General features: G+C 44.8%; 1 protein-coding gene across 1 annotated transcript; it reads left to right on the top strand.

Annotated features, from left to right (window-relative positions):
* The first annotated feature begins 14,239 nt into the window (after nucleotides 1-14,239).
* On the top strand, nucleotides 14,240-18,496 carry LOC124652140 (phosphatidylinositol 4-kinase gamma 5-like). Its single transcript, XM_047191167.1, has 2 exons — nucleotides 14,240-14,469; nucleotides 15,946-18,496. The coding sequence occupies exon 2, from the start codon at nucleotides 16,130-16,132 to the stop codon at nucleotides 18,083-18,085; it is 1,956 nt and encodes a 651-aa protein (XP_047047123.1). The 5' UTR covers nucleotides 14,240-14,469; nucleotides 15,946-16,129; the 3' UTR covers nucleotides 18,086-18,496.
* Nucleotides 18,497-19,983: the final 1,487 nt, after the last annotated feature.

The following is a 19,983-nucleotide window of genomic DNA, read 5'->3' as shown; positions in this document are numbered from 1 at the left end:
TGTCACCACCAACATACCCTCTTCATCTCTCTTTGAATCTCCCAATGAGAACCCTCCTATCAAGAATGCACATTGCTTCATGGCAAGGTCCTCCTTGGACACATCTATCGTGCTATCAACTCAAGAAGAGTATACCTCCGGAGATGATGATGTTGATGATGAAGAAGATGCATCTTCCAATGGATTGGTTGCTCTTGCCCCCCTCTCCACTAACTCTTCATCACCAAGTGAATCCCCCAATGAGGTCATCCTTGTGGAGGAAGAAAGTTGCCTCATGGCTAAATCCTCCGAGGTATCATCTCCTAACCCCTCCATGCCTAACATATCTAGTGAACTAGGGGTTGATGATGCTAGTCTAAAAGTGAAACAAGAAATGCTAGATTTTGATGATTTCATTCTCAACCTACAAGGTAACACTAAAAAGCATGTTTCAAACCTCATGATTCGTTTAGCTCAACAAAGTGCTATGCTTGAGAAAAGGGTCAAATAGAGAGAGAAGACTCTCTCGAAATCCATGCTCTTAAAAATGCTCTTGAGGAATGTCAAGAAACCATATCTTCTCTTGAAGAGAGGTTAGAAAATATTGAAGAGCCTCAAGATAAAATTAACAAGCTCACTAAAGCTAGAGATCTTGCTAGGGCTAAAAATAAAGTGTTTACAAAGGAAAAGGCCCAATTTGGGGTTGATCATGAGAAACTTGTGAAGGATCTAGATGAACTAGACAAAGCTCACAAAGCTTTGAAGAGTGAATACACTCTCCTATCCAAGTCGTTTGAGCAACTTCAAATTAGGCTTGCTTCATATGATGTGCCTAGTTCCTCTACCCCTCTATGTGATCATGCAAACATTGTTGAGGAAAATGCTAGGTTGAAGGATGAACTTGCTAAGGCCTCCTCTCCCCAAAGTAAACTTTCTTTGGATGATCTTTTGAGTAAGCAAAGATCAAACAATGGGAAGGAGGGCCTTGGTTTTAATGCCAAGGCAAAGAAGGCAAACAAGCAAAAGGCCAAGCCCGCACAAGAAAAGAAGAAAGTCGTCACTAATGGTGAAGCCTCCAAGGGCAAAACCATGAATGATGATGATGCGGAATTGCTAACCCTCACTATGTTTTATTTAAAGATTATTATGGTGATGTTTATGCTAAATATGTTGGCCCATATGATGGTTATGTTGCTTGGTCTATTTGGGTCCCAAAGACCCTTGTTGCTAACAAAAGAGGACCCATTGCAAAATGGGTACCTAAATCCAAGAATTGATCTCATGTAGGACTATGCCGCCGGAGGTTCAAAATGGGTACTTGATAGTGGATGTACAAGTCATATGACCGGCGGCAAGAACCTCGTCAAGGAGTTGAGGCCTAACATTAATGATATCACCGTCTCCTTTGGCGATAATTCTACATCCGAGGTATTGGGTTTTGGCAAGGTTGTGGTTGCACACAACATTACTCTTGTGGATGTCATGCTTGTCAAAACCCTTGGTTACAATTTGCTTTCCGTTTCCGCCCTTGGCAAGATGGGTTTCGCCGTCTTTATTGATAATGATATTGTGGTCCTCTTGTGGAGCAAGACTCTAAAAGTCGCATTCGTTGGGTATCGCGAACACAACTTGTATGTGGTGGACTTTTCGGGGGCCACCACGTCAAGTGCGATGTGCCTATTCGGAAAGGCGGACGTGGGTTGGTTGTGGCATCGCCGCCTAGCCCATGTCAACATGAGAACTTTGCAAAGTCTTCACAAGGGGAACCATATTGTGGGACTAATGGAAAATGTGTCTTTTGCCAAAGATCGTGTTTGTAGGGCTTGTGTTGAAGGCAAAATGCATGACTCTCCGCATCCAAGCAAGACCATTATCTCTTCCAAGAGGATCTTGGAGCTCCTTCATGTGGATCTCTTTGGTCCCGTTACTCATGCAAGTCTTGGTGCGAAGAAACATTGCTTGGTGATTGTCGATGACTACTCAAGATACACTTGGGTCTACTTTCTCAAGACGAAAGATGAGACTCAACAAATATTCATTGACTTTGCTACCGAGGTGCAACGCCAACACAACCTCCTCATTATGGCAATAAGAAGTGACAACGGCTCCGAGTTCAAGAACTACACACTCAATGATTTTCTTAGTGATGAGGGGATTCGTCATCAATATTCCGCCGCTTACACCCCTCAACAAAATGGTGTTGCGGAGAGGAAGAACCGGACTCTTATGGATATGGCAAGGTCTATGATGGCGGAGTATAAATCCCGCTATAACTTTTGGGCCGAAGCCATCTCCACCGCTTGTCACTCCTCCAACCGGCTCTATCTCCGCAAGGGCTTGAACAAGACTCCATATGAAATACTCACCGGGAACAAGCCTAATATCTCATACTTCAAGGTGTTCGGGTGTAAGTGTTTCTACAAAATCAAAGGAGTTCGTTTATCTAAATTCGCTCCTAAAGCTTTGGAGGGTATATTTGTTGGTTACGGTGCCGAATCTCACACTTATAGAATCTTTGATGTATCTTCCAAGATCATCATTGAATCTTGTAGTGTGAAGTTCGAAGAAAATGATGGCTCCCAAGTGGGGCAAGTTGATGTTTGTGCAGGTGATGAAATACCTCAAGATGCCATAGTAAGAATGGGTGTGGGATTTTTCCGCCCCATTGAGGGACACGGTGTGGCGTCTCTGGGAAGAACTATGCTCTACCACGGTGGAGCCCTCATCTTCTCAACATCAACAAACCTTACCTAGTGAAGCAAATGATGCACCAACCCAAGAACAAGAACAAGACTCTCCTCTTATGTGCAAGATCAAGGACAAGATCAAGGTCAAGATCAACCTATCACTCACAATGCCTCAAATGAGGAACCAATCAACTCTTGCCCTTCTCCGAACATTGTTCAAGATCAAGCACATGAGATTGAGCAACCCCAAGCAATTGAGGAAGCTCAAGTTCAAGGTCAAGACTGGGACCCAAATGATCAAGTTGATCAAGTGACACCTCCAAGGCCTAGAAAGACCAAGGAGGAGATCGAGGCCCGTCATCTAGCAAGAAGAGATAGGAACCTCGAGCTACGTGGACACACTCATGACAAGGTTCTTGGTGATGTTAGGGCAAAGGTTTCCACAAGAAGGCAATTGGCGAACTTTAGCCATCATCATGCTTATATCTCCTTAGTGGAACCCAAGAAAGTATTTGAAGCCCTTGAAGATTCGGATTGGTTGGAAGCTATGCATGAAGAACTCAACAACTTCAAGCGCAACAAAGTGTGGACTCTAGTAAAGAAGCCTAAGGAGTGCCGCAATGTTATAGGCACTAAATGGATTTTCAAGAACAAGCAAGATGAGTTTGGAAATGTTGTGAGGAACAAGGCAAGATTGGTGGCTCAAGGGTTCTCTCAAGTTGAGGGTATTGACTTTGGAGAAACCTATGCTCCCGTGGCTCGCCTTGAGTCCATCCGTATCCTTCTTGCTTATGCTTCGCATCATAACTTTAAGTTACAACAAATGGATGTGAAAAGTGCTTTTCTTAATGGTCCTTTGCATGAAGAGGTTTATGTTAAGCAACCCCCGGGGTTCGAGGATCTCAACTTTCCTAACCATGTCTACAAGCTTGATAAAGCACTTTATGGTCTCAAACAAGCTCCTAGAGCTTGGTACGAGCACCTTAAGGAATTGTTGGTAGACCGTGGGTTTGATGTTGGGCTAATCGACCCCACTCTTTTTACTAAGAGGGTCAATGGGGAGCTTTTCGCTTGCCAATTATATGTTGATGATATTATATTTGGATCTACTAACAAAGCTTTCAATGATGAATTCTCAAAGCTTATGACCGATAGGTTTGAGATGTCTATGATGGGAGAGATGAAGTTCTTCCTTGGTTTTGAGATCAAACAATTGAGGGAAGGAACCTTCATCAACCAAGCAAAATATCTCCAAGACATGCTCAAGAGGTTCAAGATGACCGAGATGAAGGGTGTGGCCACTCCTATGGTTACCAAATGTCATCTTGCACTAGATCCCAATGGTAAAGAGGTGGATCAAAAGGTATATCGCTCCATGATTGGATCCTTGCTTTACCTTTGTGCATCTAGACCGGACATAGTGTTGAGTGTTGGTGTGTGTGCAAGGTATCAAGCTTCTCCTAAAGAAAGCCACATGATGGCTCTCAAAAGAATCTTTCGATATTTGGTTGATACCCCAAGATATGGTATTTGGTACCCCAAAGGCTCAAGTTTTATTCTCAATGGTTATACCGATGCGGATTGGGCGGGTGATAAGGATGATAGGAAATCAACTTCCGGGGCTTGCCAATTCCTTGGTAGGTCCTTGGTGTGTTGGTCTTCTAAAAAGCAAAATTGTATATCTCTCTCCACCGCCGAAGCCGAATATGTTGCCGCCGCAAGTGGATGCACTCAATTGTTATGGATGAGGCAAACTTTAAAGGAATACGGTGTCATTTGTGACAAAGTGCCTCTATTATGTGACAATGAAAGTGCCATCAAGATTGCCTATAATCCGGTGCAACATTCAAGAACGAAGCATATTGAGATCCGGAATCATTTCATTAGGGATCATGTTGCCCGGGTGATATTGAGCTTATCTATGTTCCTACCAAAGATCAACTTGCCGATATATTCACGAAGCCTCTTGATGAAGCAAGGTTCTCTTATTTGAGGAATGAGCTAAATATCATTGATTCAAGGAGTATAGCTTGACCATCTTGCAAACACACTTTCGTCTCAAAACTTTATTTGGTTTAGATGTGGGCATGGAAATAGGGGGAGTGCGGTTTAAATTATTGAGCTATCCCTCCCCCCATAATGCCAACATTAAGAAATCATTCTCTTTATATCATATGTTGATATGTGAGCTTCAATGATGAGTAGTGGCTTGGACCCAAGATATATCTTCGCGTACCATGCCACAACACTCATATATGGTGGCCTAGGCCACCACACTCTTCTTTGTGAAGAGTTGGAGTTATTTGGATCTTATTGCCTCTTATTTGACAACTCCATGTTCTTATGGGAAATCACTCAAGTTTGGCCTTATTTGCTCATATCTTGCAAACTTGAGTGATCATGTACCATTAACAGCTTGAACCCTCTAAACCTAAGCCTATTCTCTCCAATAAGCCACTTCCATCTTGCTCATTTGTCATGTTTGGTAAAAAACTTGGAGTTTGAGGTGTCTCGATCTGATGATCTAGGTTGCCCCATCTTATTGGTAAATATGCATCTCATATGTGACGTGATAGTTCATTACATCACATATGGTTTCGCAAATATCCAACTAAAGATAGGTCTGGATTTACGGAATTCCGGAATCTTCCGAACACCGGATAATCCGCCCCTGTGCACCCCGGAACATCCGGCCGGGCCGGATTATCCGCCTCCACTTTGGGCCGGATTATCCGGCCTGGGCGTTTTGCGGGAAGACTAAGGGAGGCCGCGGGGTGAACGGTTGGCACACCAATCAGTTCCCCCACGCGCCCCTTCTTCCTCCTCAAGCCGCCGGAGCTCCTCCTCCTCGCCGGAGCCACTCCGTCCGCCCCCTCTCGGAGTTCGTGGGTGGATCGGGTGGATCTCCTCCCTAGCTACCTTCTCCTCCAAGCGGTTTCCACAATGGATGTGGGTATGATTCACAATCTCTATCCCTAGATGTTGTGTTTTATATGTGCTATTTTCTTGGTGGAATTGGTGTCTAGTTGTTCCAAATCGTGTGTAGTGTACTCCTCTTGCATGCTATGAGGCCGATCTAGTCTTAGACATGGTTTTTGATTGGAAATCTGCACATCTCGAAGGGCCGGATTATCCGCCCCCCGAGCCGGCCGGATTATCCGGCCCGGCCGGATTATCCGCCCCTAGGGGACCACGGATTATCCGGCCTGGAGCTTCATCGCCACCGCAGCTTTGCTTCAATCTGTCATGTCTAGATTTGTACCGACTTATTTGCATGCTTCTCGAGTGTATTACTCGTATCTTACATGACTTATGAGCATTACCTTTCCTTTGCTACCCGCCTTTGCTTCTCACGGTGGTGCTTCTCGGGGTGGTCGGAGACGCTCGAGGCATGATCGATCAAGTGACGAGTTTGCAACCAATACACCTCGCAAGTCCGTCTCCTCAAGGCGGAAGAACAAGGAAGCGAGGGAGAACTACAAGACCATGGACCCGGCCTCCTATTCCGCCCTTCGCATGAACAACCGGTATGAAGATGTCCCAAGGGATGAAGAGATTGAGGGCAGGAGATTCCGGTGCATTGAGCAGGAATTCATCTACAAGGACATATATGAGCCCATGACGAAGCCGAGACCCATGCAAGCTATTGATGTGGACATTCCGGCTGAAAACGATCACTTTGAAGATGCCATCTGGGTAGCTGGAAGGTTGGGTTTGCATGATATCATGAAGATTCAATGTGACTACAGCCCAGATTTGGTGAAGCAATTCTTTGCCACTTTGGCGATCAAGAAAGATGAGGAACACACTATGGAATGGATGATCTGGCTCCTCTCACTGCAAGTGCCACTCTTCGCCGCTTTGCCGGTTTTCTTGGAGTTCCTGTTGAAGGGGGTCGTCGTCTTCATGGACCTCAACCGATAGATAAGAATGCTCTTGCACAGCTCTATACCTCGACAGGGAAAATTGGTTATACTAAGGGGTCGCTTACCATTTACAATCAGCTGCTTCGGTTCTTTCGGTCTACCATTTGCCCAAGTGGTGGTAACAATGATGCTATCCGAGGAGTCCTTGTGAACCTTATGCACCTCAGCTATAAGTGTGCTCGTGATGGAAATGAGGATCGGAACTTCACTCTTGATATCATGGATTTTATCTTCCATGAGATCCATGATGCCATGGTCTCCCGGACCTCCATACCCTATGCTCCCTACATCCAGCTTCTCATCAACAACTCTGTGGCTGTGGTTGGTGAAGATTTGAGTGGGTACCCGTTGGTGAAGCACCATGTCAAGAAGGCCTACAAGGTTAAGCCAGTCTCTTCAGCTGCTCCTGCTCCTGACTCCTTCATGGGTGCTGCTCGTTCTAGTGGCTTTGCTCCTGCTCGTCATCAAGATGTCCCAGCTATGAGGAAGCAAGTGACCCGGCTTAGTTGGTTCCAGCGCTATGTCCTTTGCATGAATGTTGAGATCCATAAGGAGAACTATGCTGCTAGCCGAGAGCGTGCTGAGATTAAGCATACTCAGGCGGTTATTCTTCACAAGCTTAGTGGTGAACAAGGACCCCCGCCTCAGCCTCCAGCTCACCAGTGGTTACAAGTGGTTGGCACTCAAGCACAGGTTCCATGGAGTGATATTGATGATTGCCTTCAAAGGTCCAACACCTCTCGCCGCTCTCCGGATGCACCTGACACTGATGAGGAAGAAGAAGAAGAGGAAGTGCCATACGAGTCCGATGATGATGATGCCTCCGAGTGATTGCCATGGGACGTGTAGCATCGCGCTTGTCCCCTTTTTGGCGTCTCGATGCCAAAGGGGGAGAAGTGTTCTATTAGGATTCTCCGGGATTTGCATGGTTTGGGCACAAGCATATGCGTTTATCATTCTTATGTTGCTTGTGTTCCCTTTTAGTTGAACTATTTGGTTTGTTTGTGTGCCGTTCAAAACTATGTGCTATGTGGTGTGAGACATTGTTATGGTTTTCGGATTTCTATTTGTTGAGATCAAGGATATTACATTGTGTGTGATGCTATATCTCCGCATTATATATCTACACATGGGTATGATTTCTTGCTTCCTATCTCAACTTCATATGTGTCAATGTCTTTTGTTAGAGCTCATGTTGGATATCTTTTATGTTGAGGCACCGTACTCCTATGTGTTGTGTATTTGTATTCAAATGCAAATTACTTATATGCACACATGTAGGGGGAGTGCCTCTATGTCTTGCCATCATGCTTGTCTCTATTTGTGATTCCTTGGCAAATCCATATATTGTCATCAAACACCAAAAAGGGGGAGATTGAAAGAACATCTCTTGCATTTTGTTTTGTGTGTTTGATGTCAATATATGTGATACACTAATGTTTGATTAAGTGGTACAGGGATTACATAGTTCCATATTTGCGTGTGTTGGATTTGGTCGGTCTGTCAAAAGTTAACAGGAAAAGCTTGGCCAGGCCGGATAATCCGGGCCGGATATTCTTGAAATATCCGGCCCCCTGTTTTTGGCTAAGTCTTCGAGGAAAAGCAGCTCGAGGGGGGCTGGACATTTGGTCGGATAATGTCCCGGTATTGTACTGTGGCCGGATTATCCGGGCCGGATATTTTGGAAATATCCGGCCCCCTCGATTTTGGCTAAGGACTGGAGGAAATGTGAATCAGTACATGGGCCGGATATTTGGCCGGACAATGTCACACTTTTGTCCTGTAGGCCGGATTATCCGGGGGGGCCGGATTATCCGGCCCTACTTACACCGGATTATCCGCCCCCCCGGAAGCATCAACGGCTCAATTTTGAGAGGGGGTATATATACCCCCCTTCTTCTACCTTGGTTGCTTGCTCAATCATTACACAAGAAATCTGTCAAGCCACCTCCATTAGAGCCACCTCAAGAAAGTCAAGATTTGCAAGATCTCCTTCCTCCCCCAACCAAAGCTCTTGATCTTTGGGGATTCGAAGGAGAAGACACCGATCTACATCCTCACCGAAGCGTTCTTCATTTCCCCCTCTCTTGTTTGAGGGATCTCATGCTAGTGTTCCTATTTGGTTCCCTAGTTGATTTGTTGTTGATGTATTGTTGTTGATTGTTGTATTGTTACAGATTTGGGAGCCTCCAATTTGGTTGTGGATGTGTGCCCCAAGAACTTTGTAAAGGCCCGGTTTCCGCCTCGAGGAAATCCCTTAGTGGAAGTGGGCTAGGCCTTCGTGGCGTTGCTCACAGGAGATCCGAGTGAAGCCTTCGTGGCTGTTGGTTTGGCTTGCGTAGCAACCACACTCCTCCAAACGTAGACGTACCTTCTTGCAAAGGAAGGGAACTACGGGAATCATCTCCGTCTCATCGCGTGCTACACTCTCGGCTACCTCTATCCCACTCTATCTACTATTGCGTAGCTTTACCTTGCTTAGTTGATATCCTTGTCATATAGGTAAATTCACATAGTTGCATATCTAGAGAATTTACCTTTCGTGTCAAGCCTAAATTGAAAAAGAACTAAAAATTGGTTAGCACCTATTCACCCCCCCCTCTAGGTGCGGCATACGATCCTTTCAGACGTGCTATCTACCGCATCAAAGACAGCGTGGCGCAGTGCGGTCTCAATGGCGGTTGCATTTCGATGTGTGAGCGCATGCCGCTGGTGCTATCTGACATCGTGGTGGCATTGACAACATGCCTCAATGCCTGTCAAGGATTTTTACGGTGATCTACTCCATGGAGATGGGCTCAATGGCGAATGCGACTTCCTGTCAGTGCGCATGAGACACGTTCTCTAGATTGGGCCGGTGAGCCGATGATGGTTGTGACCGAGGAACTAGGCCATGTTTGTTCCAAATCGTTGTGTTAGTTAGTGTTGCTGCCTTGTTTGGGGACTTTGTTTTGTACGTTCCTTGTATGGCTTTGCCAGTTCGTGTTGATTAATTGAAAAAAAGAGGTTGTATATCGAAAGCCGTTTCATAGAACAAAAAAACTGCTTCTTTCTGCCCCGCCTCTCTTGCTCTCTCTGCTCGCTTCCAGATCTTGGGCCGCTCGGCCCCTCCCCTCTCCTCTCCGTCGATCACCGGCGACAAGACGGGTGAGGGTCCCTCCCATGTACAGCAGTAGTTTAGATTTAGTACTAGTTCTAGTGTTTGTTTGGCTTGGCGTTATGCCAGAGTTTAGGAGTAGGGTGCCGGAGCACTTGGGTCCGATCCGGTGCTTCCCGGAGGTGCAGCCTCTTCCTGTGGAGCTCCGATGGGCGGAGATGGAGGCGGTGATGGAGGCTACCCTATAAATATTTCACAGAAAGTCCGGCCAGTCGCACGGCGCAAGGACACTGTTGAGCGGTTTAAAGGCCACCGAGTAAATTTGATGAGTTTATTCAGTTCTCTTTTTCAACTAAACGTGTATGTCTATTATTCTTCTTCAATTTTTCAAAAGATTTATAAATATTTTTATCAAGCTTTTGTCAAGAATAACAAAGCTAGGTTTATTCTTTTCTCGTCGAATGATTCTCTAAATGGCATTCTCTAATTCTTCACATTTTAGCCACGAGTGTTGCAAGGTCCACATTCATATTTTCCCGTGTGATTCTCTCAAAGAAAAAAAAAAGGCTAAGCTATATTATTATAGTAATGATTATCATGATGTCGTACTAAAACAATGACTTGTTCACTCACATGACCGAAAAAAAACAGATCCTGACATGGAAATGCCGGCAAATTAAATTTAGTTTATGTAATGAGATCAAGATAACAATAAAACTTAACAGTCGAACAATAAGAAAAAGACTGCCATTAGGATGAGCCAAGAGTCTAATTGACTTATTCTATTTTATACAAATAAATATGTAGACCATTATGGTCATTGATATAAGCTAAGATTAGCCTCTGGGTAGTTTCAACCACACTATAGAATTTGTTTGCCCCTACGACGAGTAAATTGTTTTCTAATTATTTGTACCGAACTTTCATATTTGTTCATAAGTAATTTTATCAATAATACGTGGTCATATTTAATTATGTTGTGCTAAGTTTTAATCATCTGTTCTGGTATTTTCATTACTTTTTCATACATTGCGCGTTACAAATGTATTTAGATAGAAATCCTCATGACCGTAACAAACCAGGAAAACATAAAATGCATGTCTTCTCGGATTAATCTGTGTCAAACGAATGTACTGTATATGCATGGTTGTGTATCATTACCTATGATGGTAGAGATTTATATAAGATGGGTTTCTAGTTTATGACTAGGTATACTCAAGTAGAAAAATCTAGAGCGTATATGGTGTTCAAAGGATCTTGTCATTCAAACATTCCCTCGAAGTTTTCCTTTTTGTGTCAAATGCTTCTTACATGTAAAATGGTACTGATCTATCGATGACGTGTATATGCTCTACACTTTCTACTAAATTAACATCGCTATGGTAGTGTAGTACAAACAAGGTTTAGTACAACTTGTAGGGCGGTCAACACAGAGACTGACAACCTTACTAAACTAGTTGCATGTGATTGACACCTCCCCTGTTGATGACTTCTTCCCGGAGTTTGGTGGCTCGCAGGAGGTGTCTCCACAACTTAATTGGAGGCTCCAAGAACACCACTAAGCCACATGCTACAAACTTGATGCAATCTCCACAACTTAATTGGAGACCTCAAGAACACCACAAAGACCACTAAGCCGTCTATGGTCCAAAGATCCAAGAGGAACAAGCTCCCGAAGAGAATATCTAACGAACTTTCACCCCCACGTATCACCACGGAGAAGTCAAACCGATGCACCAAATGCAATGGCAAGAACACCACAAAGATGTCCGAATCCTTCACTCTGAAATTCTAACAAAGCTACTAAAACTATTGGGGAATAAGAGATGAAGAACAAAAGAAGAACGCAAAGTTCCCCAAGATCTAGATCCCAAAGATTCACTCACAAAGAGATGATTTGGTTTGGTCAAAGTGTGAATCTAGATCTTCTCAATCTTTCTCTCAAATAGATGCAAGAATCATTGGAAGGGGAGAAAGATCTCAAGCTTCAAGAGGTCAACAACAATGGAGGAAACAGGCTTGAGAGAGAGGAGGAAGAAGAAGTCATTAAGAAAGAGAGAGGGAGATGCTTTTTATATGGGGGCTAGAATTCTGCCCGTTGGGGCTGGTTCAGGATAGGGCCGGTAGTACCGGCCAAGCTAACCCGGTACTACCGGCTAGGAGAGGCACGCAGGGGTGGCTGTGGGAGGCGAGGTGGCCGTGTGGAGATGAGGCACAAGAGCGTGGCTGCACGGGGAGGCACGAGGCCGGTACTACCGGCCGCCGTCGGGCAGTACCACCGGCCACGGTACCGCCGCCGGTACCGGCCACGGGGAGCTTCCTCCTGGAGGATTACTGGGAGTATCCTCCCTTTGCCGGCACTTGAGTCGGTAGCTCCGCCGGCGGTACCGGCCGCGATGCCCCTTCCCTTCTTTTTATTTTTCATTTCTTTTAAACTAAAAGGCAAAACTAGAAATGATATATCTAGAGCTAGGAAAATCCAAATGCAACGAAACCAATTTCATTGGAAAGAGAACGACAAGAGATACCCCCACAAAATATGGAAACTAGTCGGGATGATTTTCTATTCATTTTAGAGGTGCAACACCTCAATATGAGAAACCGAGAAAGTCACCAAACTCGAAAACGCAACAAGTGATCGATACGAAATCCGTTTTCGATGAACTAGAGCTTGTCATGGAAGTAACCACAACATCTAAAACACCACATGTATAAGATCCAAATAACAACCAAGAAAGATGATGCAAGGATGCAAAGGTTTGACCGCACTCCGAATGATACGATCGAGTTACTCACTTGAGAGCCTCTTGATAGTACGACATCTAGCCTGTAAATCGGTCTCGCAACTAAACCATGAGACCGGTAAGAAGGAAACCCTATCAAGAGCAAACATTAACCTTGCACATTCCACTTGAGCTCGACGATGACGATCTTGACCACAACAAGATGGAACGCTTTTCTTGGTTGTGCTTGCTTGATGAAGTCTTGCGGATTGCTCCCCCATAATCCACTATGGTAGAGCTTCTTCTTTGGTACATCTTCACATATCCATGAACACAATATGAATGATAAGGTTCAAGCATATGATCTCTTTGAGTTGGCTTATCTTGAACTTGCATTTCATTTTTTTATTGCAATCTTGAAGCCAACCTATGGTTCAAGCATTGCCTATGGACAACTCCTACAAATATAACTCAATGCAAATATTAGTCCACAGGTATTGTCATTAATTACCAAAACCACACATGGAGGCTCAATGTTTTTTCAGTAGAGATATATAGAATTTATCCCTTGTAATCATCAGCCCTGCGCCATCATAATTTTTTTAGTTGGTGAAACTAATGACAGAGTTCCCCCTAGGATTAGCCAAAGATAAGCATGCGAATATTTTTGGAAATATTTTATATGTTTTATCCCAAACGTGCGTTACCATGTCTTAACTGATTACCCTTCATCATCGTAGCAAGCTGATGCATTGTTCTTAGTGAGAATGACCCTTCCATGTAGCGAATAAAATGGTTAATCATTTTGTTAATAGAAATTGAGTTTACATAAACTCTTCCATTCATTTTGTTTGCCCCCATGAACAAGGCAAAACATATTTACTTATTTACACTAAACTTTTATATTTGTATAAGTCATATTTATTAATTTACATCATATTTAATTATGTTGTGCCAAATTTAAATTGTATGTTATGGTGTTTTCCATTATTATTTTTATACATTGCGCATTAAAATATATTTATATCAAAATCGTCTCAAACATAAGAAAACCGGAAAAGACAAAATGCATGTCTTCCCTGATCAAGTTGTGTCGATTGCATGAATGTAGCGTATATGTATGTGTGTGTAGCCTTACATATCTTGGTCGATATCTATATGTGAGAGGTTTCTAGTTTACGATTGGGATGCTCAAGTAGAAAAATTCTAGAATATGTCGGGCATTCAAAAGGATCTTGTCATTCAAACATATATTTGCCAACAGTTGTCATTTTTGTGTCAAATATTTCTTACGTATAACAATGGTACTGATCTATCGATGACAAGTAGTATATGCTATGTGCTTACTACTAAAGTAACATTGCACTAACTAAGACATACTTTAGTACAACTTGTAGGTCGTTCAAGTGAGAGAGACTACCGGCCTTACTAAAATAGTCACGTGTGATGATCAGACTTATTCCATCTTGGGGTAAAATTTTGGTTATTGGGTCTTATGTTTTGTTCATTAGACTCTTGAGCATAATCAACATTTACTAAGTAAGAAAAAGTGATCAATGTTGAGAGTATGGGCCTCAAGGCAACGCATTCTCCCAACAAGCTAGTAAAGACACAAACATCGCACACCCTATGTCACCTTGAATGATCCAAAGCAAGACGTAGTACACCAATGTGCAAGTGGCAACTTTTTGTCGTGATCGCAGGAGGCAAGGCCCTCACGAGCACCGTTCGAGCAAATAACTCCATTCCGAAGGGGCCATATCGCAAAACTGGTAGCCTATAAGAATGCCCGAAGGGGGTCAGCTTAACCACGGTGTATTAGATTAACCCGTCCCTCTGGTCTACATCGAGTTAAGCCCCAGTGAACGCAAGGGCGACGAGGAGGAGGAAAAAATAACCCCGGAAAAGGACAGACGAATCGCGCCACCGCGGGGAGGCGTACGGCGCGGCCGCCCGCCATCGGATCTGCGCCGGCGACTTGGCCGGCCGCCGGAGGAGGAGGTGGTGGTGTCGCTCCGTCCATTTCCCGCCCTCAGGCGCCCAGATCCGCCCCGCCGGTGAGTCCTACTCCCCTCGGCTCGTGCTGGGATAGTGGGATGGACGCTGTAGTCGACGGGGACTCGAGATAGCTCAGAAAACCTGGTGTCCCGTGTGCTGCTGCCACGGAAATGCGCATCGGCGAGAGATTTCGCCTTGGTTTGTTCTCGTGTTCGGTTTAGCGCGCGGTTCCGAGCCGTCATCTCGGGATTTAGGCTCTCAGCTGTGAAGGATTTGGGAATGCTTGTGATGCGTGCGTGGTGGTGTGTTCTCTGTTACTTTTTTTGTGATTTCTTCAGTCGAAATGCGTTGGATTTGGGGGGTTTCGTAATTGACGGGGAACACGCGGGATCCATGGGCTCTTCGTATTTTTAAGCTGTTTACTCACGAATTTATTGTGTCAGTTTAGTACGACTATGTGGGATGCGCCACTGCGAGGTTTTTAATCCGAGGTCCTGCTTTGTCGTTTCTCCTAGTATTGTCAGTCCGATTTGAACTATTTGATACAGGCAGCGAAGAGGGATTTGTTTCCTGTTTCATTTTAGCCAATTTTTTTTATCTGTGTACGGCCTATTGTTTTGCTGTGTGTGTTTTGGTCAGGATATTTGTGAGTTCAGTGATTGGACTCTGAAATTCTAGATCTGCCTATGGCTCTAGTGAACTACCACTGAACGATTTCAGTTTAGGAACTTGCTCTCTAGCACTGCCTACCAATTTATGATTATCTCTGTGTGATCCTTATGTTAATTTTCTTAGATCAGGCCAAAGCAATATGAACACGGTAATTTTTTTCATAAGAAGTCATGATGATTAAGCTTGTTTTTGGGTATGAGAAGCTGTTTACTTTTTTGATTCTTCTATTCTACTAGTCAAGAGTCCTTCTATTTGTTACTGCGGATATGTATGCATTCTTATGTCTGAATGCTAGTTATTTTTATCGAATGATGCTGCTGTCTAAAAGAAGTTCAGATCTATATCCTACTGTCACCCTGTGACGAATTATTTAAACTGTCTGGGGTTTATCATATTGACCAAGTTATTGCCCAATTTATTCTGTTCTAGTGAAGATGTGAAATCTAGAAGTAAGACTTGAAGAATTGTCCAGTATATTTGAACTTTAATTTGCTTATCAACTTCCTTGGTGTATTAAATATGTGTTACGAATTTTACAAGTCCAAGCTATCATGTGTATCTTGCTTTGGCACAAAGACTAGATAAAAAAATAGAAATATTGAAATGAGCAAACAAGAAGATCCAAAGGGACTGTTTTGTGGCAGAACTTCATGCTCTATTTTGTGATGTGCTAGACTATTTAACTCGGAAGTTAATGTAAATTCATTCCATTACTCCTTGTGTTTAGCTTATGTATTCTTGTCTTCTGGATATCTGTCCCTCATGCTTCCTAATTTATCGTGCTTTAACATTTAAATTTATGTCAAGGAATCTGATCTTGTGCAATGCTCATGGTATTCATGGTTCACTGTTTCCTTTTGCAGTGTATCTACCACCGAATTGTGAGATAGCTTCCAGTTTATGCAGAGGTTGTGAAAACATCATCAATGGCCTACTATTGATTGGCTAGCAGAGATCAGTTTGGAGTCTTCTTTCTTCCTCTTTGCTTCTCTGTTGGACTACAGGAGAGGTGGAAGCATAAAGGTAGACAGGCCGTTCAGCCATTCTATGTCCAGGGACTTGGACTGTCCTGTTCAGACACAGATGGCTGTTGCAGTCCTGGATCGGAGCTTCAGTAGTGAATATCCTGCAAGTAGCAGAAATGAGGGGAGATCATTGAGCTGGAAGAGAGTTTTTGTCCAAACTGATAATGGTTCTGTCCTGGGCATCGAACTGGAGAGGGGAGAAAATGCACACACCGTGAAAAAAAAGCTGCAGATAGCCCTGAATGTTTCCACAGAGGAGAGCTCATTAACCTTTGGTGATCTTGTTCTGAACAATGATCTGAGCAATATTCGCAATGACTCACCGCTGCTCCTCACAAGGAATCAGATGCATAGGAGCAGCTCAACACCTTGCCTCTCTCCTACTGGAAAAGATGTGCAACAGCCAGACCGTAGTGGACCCATTGCTATCCTTGGGTGTTCAAGTCCTTCCTCTCAGATGAAACAGCTTGCTAAGGATGTTGTGAAAGCCATAAAGAATGGAGTTGACCCAGTAGCTGTTAACAGCGGGATGGGTGGTGCCTACTACTTCAAGAACATGTGGGGGGAACATGTAGCAATTGTCAAGCCAACCGATGAGGAGCCATTTGCTCCAAATAATCCTAAAGGCTTTGTAGGGAGAGCCCTTGGACAGCCAGGCCTCAAAAGATCTGTACGAGTTGGTGAGACAGGGTTCAGAGAGGTAGCTGCTTACCTCCTTGACCACGACAACTTTGCAAATGTTCCTCCGACCATGCTGGTCAAGATCACACACGATGTGTTCAATGTGAATGATACTGTAGGCAGCAAGAACAAGATGTTCCACAACAAATCACAGGCTGTGAGCAAGATTGCATCATTGCAGCAGTTCATCCCTCATGATTTTGATGCCAGTGACCATGGGACGTCAAGCTTCCCTGTATCTGCAGTGCACAGAATTGGCATCCTTGACATCAGGATCTTCAACACAGACAGGCATTCAGGCAATCTTCTGGTCAGGAAAGTAGGTCCTGGGTCTGACAATTTTGGAGTGCAGACTGAACTCATTCCTATTGACCATGGTCTTTGTCTTCCAGAATGTCTAGAGGACCCTTACTTTGAATGGATCCACTGGCCACAGGCATCAATCCCTTTCTCTGAGGAGGAGCTTGAATACATTGCAGATTTGGATCCTGCAAGAGATGCAGAAATGCTTCGCATGGAGCTGCCTATGATCCGCAAGGCATGTCTGAGGGTGCTAGTGCTATCAACAATATTTCTCAAGGAAGGTGCAGCATTTGGCCTTTGTTTGTCAGAGATAGGAGAGATGATGAGTAGGCAGTTCACTGGGAAGGAAGAAGAGCCAAGTGAGCTGGAGCTTCTCTGCATGGAGGCAAGGAAGTGGGTCGAGGACAGGGAGCTGTTTCTTCCAGAAGCCGGAGTCGAAGACGACGATGATGACTTCACCCAGTTCTCCCTCGACGGTGAGGATGACTCAGACGCATTTGAACCGCCACCATTCAGCAAGTTTGGGCCCATGAAAGCATGTCACAGGAATCCACTCTCAAAGCTCGACGAGTGCGATGAGGAAGATGATGAGGCCAAGGAGGTTATCAAGGATGACACTGACCCCTCCAAGGGTATGTTTCCTAAGCTGGTCCCTTCCGTTTCGAAGTTGTCTGGGTCGCTGAAGGGGACTGGTTTCTTCGGGAAAGCCAAAGGCTACCACGGAGGTATTCCGAAGAGCAAGCTGGGTGCTAAAACTAACAATAGTGGAGAAGGTAGTATGAGTATGCTGCATCAGTCTGGTAGCAGGAGCGCGAACGAGATGCTCCCTCCCAGCGCCAGTTTTGTGAAGCTGTCGGACATGGGCTCCGAGGAGTGGAGCGCGTTCCTCGACAAGTTCCAGGAGCTTCTCCCGGGCGCCTTCCAGGCACGGAAGCACGCGGCTGGCGCCGGCCCGCGCCCGATGCAGAGGCTGGGCACTTCATGCCAGTTTTGAAAGATAGTAGAAGAGAAGCTATATACCAAAAAAAGGTAATGTAGACCAAGCTGTGATGCTGTTTTCTTCGCGGCAGCCGCTGCTCTCTACCCTGCCTGTAGGTGTTTGGACTTCGGAGAAGAAGATAGCGAAATAAGAACCGTCCCTTGACATATGATGTTGCAGGAGAGTGTGTTGTGTTTGTGCATAGTTCTTTTTTTGACATATCAGACGGTTTGTTCTTTCATTTGTACATATACGACCGAGCACCTCGCCGACGCCGGGCTCCATCTCGTGTTGAGGGAACCTGCTAGTGGCGGCGAGTGTTGCTGGCGCCGCCGGTGTTTCGGCTTTGCCACTGTATCATTTCCGAGACTCTTTACCATAATATAGTATGCACTTTGGTGTTGCTACTTGCTATATGCACATAAATATCATCTTTATACATCTGCGTGTGCTTCTTCTCTGCTTTAGCAACTCTGGTGCTTTTGTTGCGCAAACTGGTGATACCGTGAGATCCGTTGATATGGTACGAGCGAATGATCTGGAACTTCTCCGGAAAGCGTCAAAAGGATTTGCCGTCCTGATTTCATCGTCGGTGCGTGCTCACGACCTGCCGAGACATCCAGTTACGAAAGAACCAATCTCCTGACCCGTTGTTTTCTGCCCGTCCGCGACGTATGCACCTGTGGGGAAGTTGGACTGGACCCAGTGTCGACATCCTGTGCTGTTTTCTGCAACACCTGAAGCGACATTTATTTTCGAGATCGCCTGAAGCGACATTTTGAAGCCCTCGTTTTCCCGTCAAGTTAGGTGGCCGGTCCGCGTCACACGCCAGAGACCGGAAGTGGACGTTGCTTTCCAGCATCTGGACCGTGAAACACTAGAAAAAAAACTGCAGAGAAGTCTGAAGCCCGTCACGCAGACCGGAAAATTCCAGCGAATATGGTCATGTCTGCAGAATGCGACGTCCATTCCATCGCTTGGTCCAGGTGACTACGGACGGAGTCTACAGCACCAACAGCAACATGTGTCTCGCTCTCGCCATCTGTTGCTGACTGCCGCCGGATGACTGCTGCGACGGGGCAGTCTCGTCGTCTAGTCTAGCCCTCTATTATTGTTGGTCGCGTCAGGCAGGCAGGCTTATCACGGCGCGGCGGCAGCATGGGCGTGCAAGTGCGGACGAAGAAGCTCGCGTGGTCCGGTTCGCCATGGCTGCCATTGGCCTGGCGCGTAGATACAGGCAGGTGTATTTGGCTGGCTGCCTGGCTGCTACGGCAAGGCAAGGCGCCAAGGCTGGCTTCCTCGTCTGATTGGGTCTGGAAGAACCTGAGCCCCAGATCGGAAGCAACGAACTTGTGATTGGTGAAGAGAGTGCACCGGGTAAACGCTGTCTCAGTCTGCCAGTCCTTGGGGCTCCTCCATGTGTTGCGCAAAGCATCACTTTGACGGATTTTTTTGCAATTTCCACCACTTGATCATATAATCAGCTATTTATCCATACCGACAGCAGAACATCATATGGCTCCTCCACATGTCAATGCTTCAATTAATATACAAAAAATTCAGAAACTAAAAAACATACATTTTTATTTACCCAGAAACTACGATTTTCTTGTGGGTGCACACTAGAATGTGATGGACGGATATTTTACGAATGGATGCGTAAAAAAGTCCATTTGTTTCGCAAATCAATACTCCTAACATGCTCCTAAACAAATCATAGGAAAATGACCATCCCTCCAAAAAAAAACATGAAATGTTTTCTTGGTTCTTTATAATAGTCCAATTTCTTAACATTGATTTTCCATTCAAAAGTTTGGACAAATACTTTTGGATTGTCAATTATCAACTTCTTGCTACGTGATTTTCATGAGACTATAAAGGATCTATAAAGATCGTAATTACTGTATGCGTAA

The sequence above is a fragment of the Lolium rigidum genome, chromosome 5, assembly GCF_022539505.1.
Source record: "Lolium rigidum isolate FL_2022 chromosome 5, APGP_CSIRO_Lrig_0.1, whole genome shotgun sequence".
Lineage (NCBI taxonomy): Eukaryota > Viridiplantae > Streptophyta > Magnoliopsida > Poales > Poaceae > Lolium > Lolium rigidum.
This window is presented reverse-complemented; position numbering and strand designations above follow the sequence as displayed.

What these genes read in the sequence shown, in the direction of transcription:
- LOC124652140 (XM_047191167.1), top strand. Translation starts at nt 16,130, where the DNA reads ATGTCCAGGGACTTGGACTGTCCTGTTCAGACACAGATGGCTGTTGCA.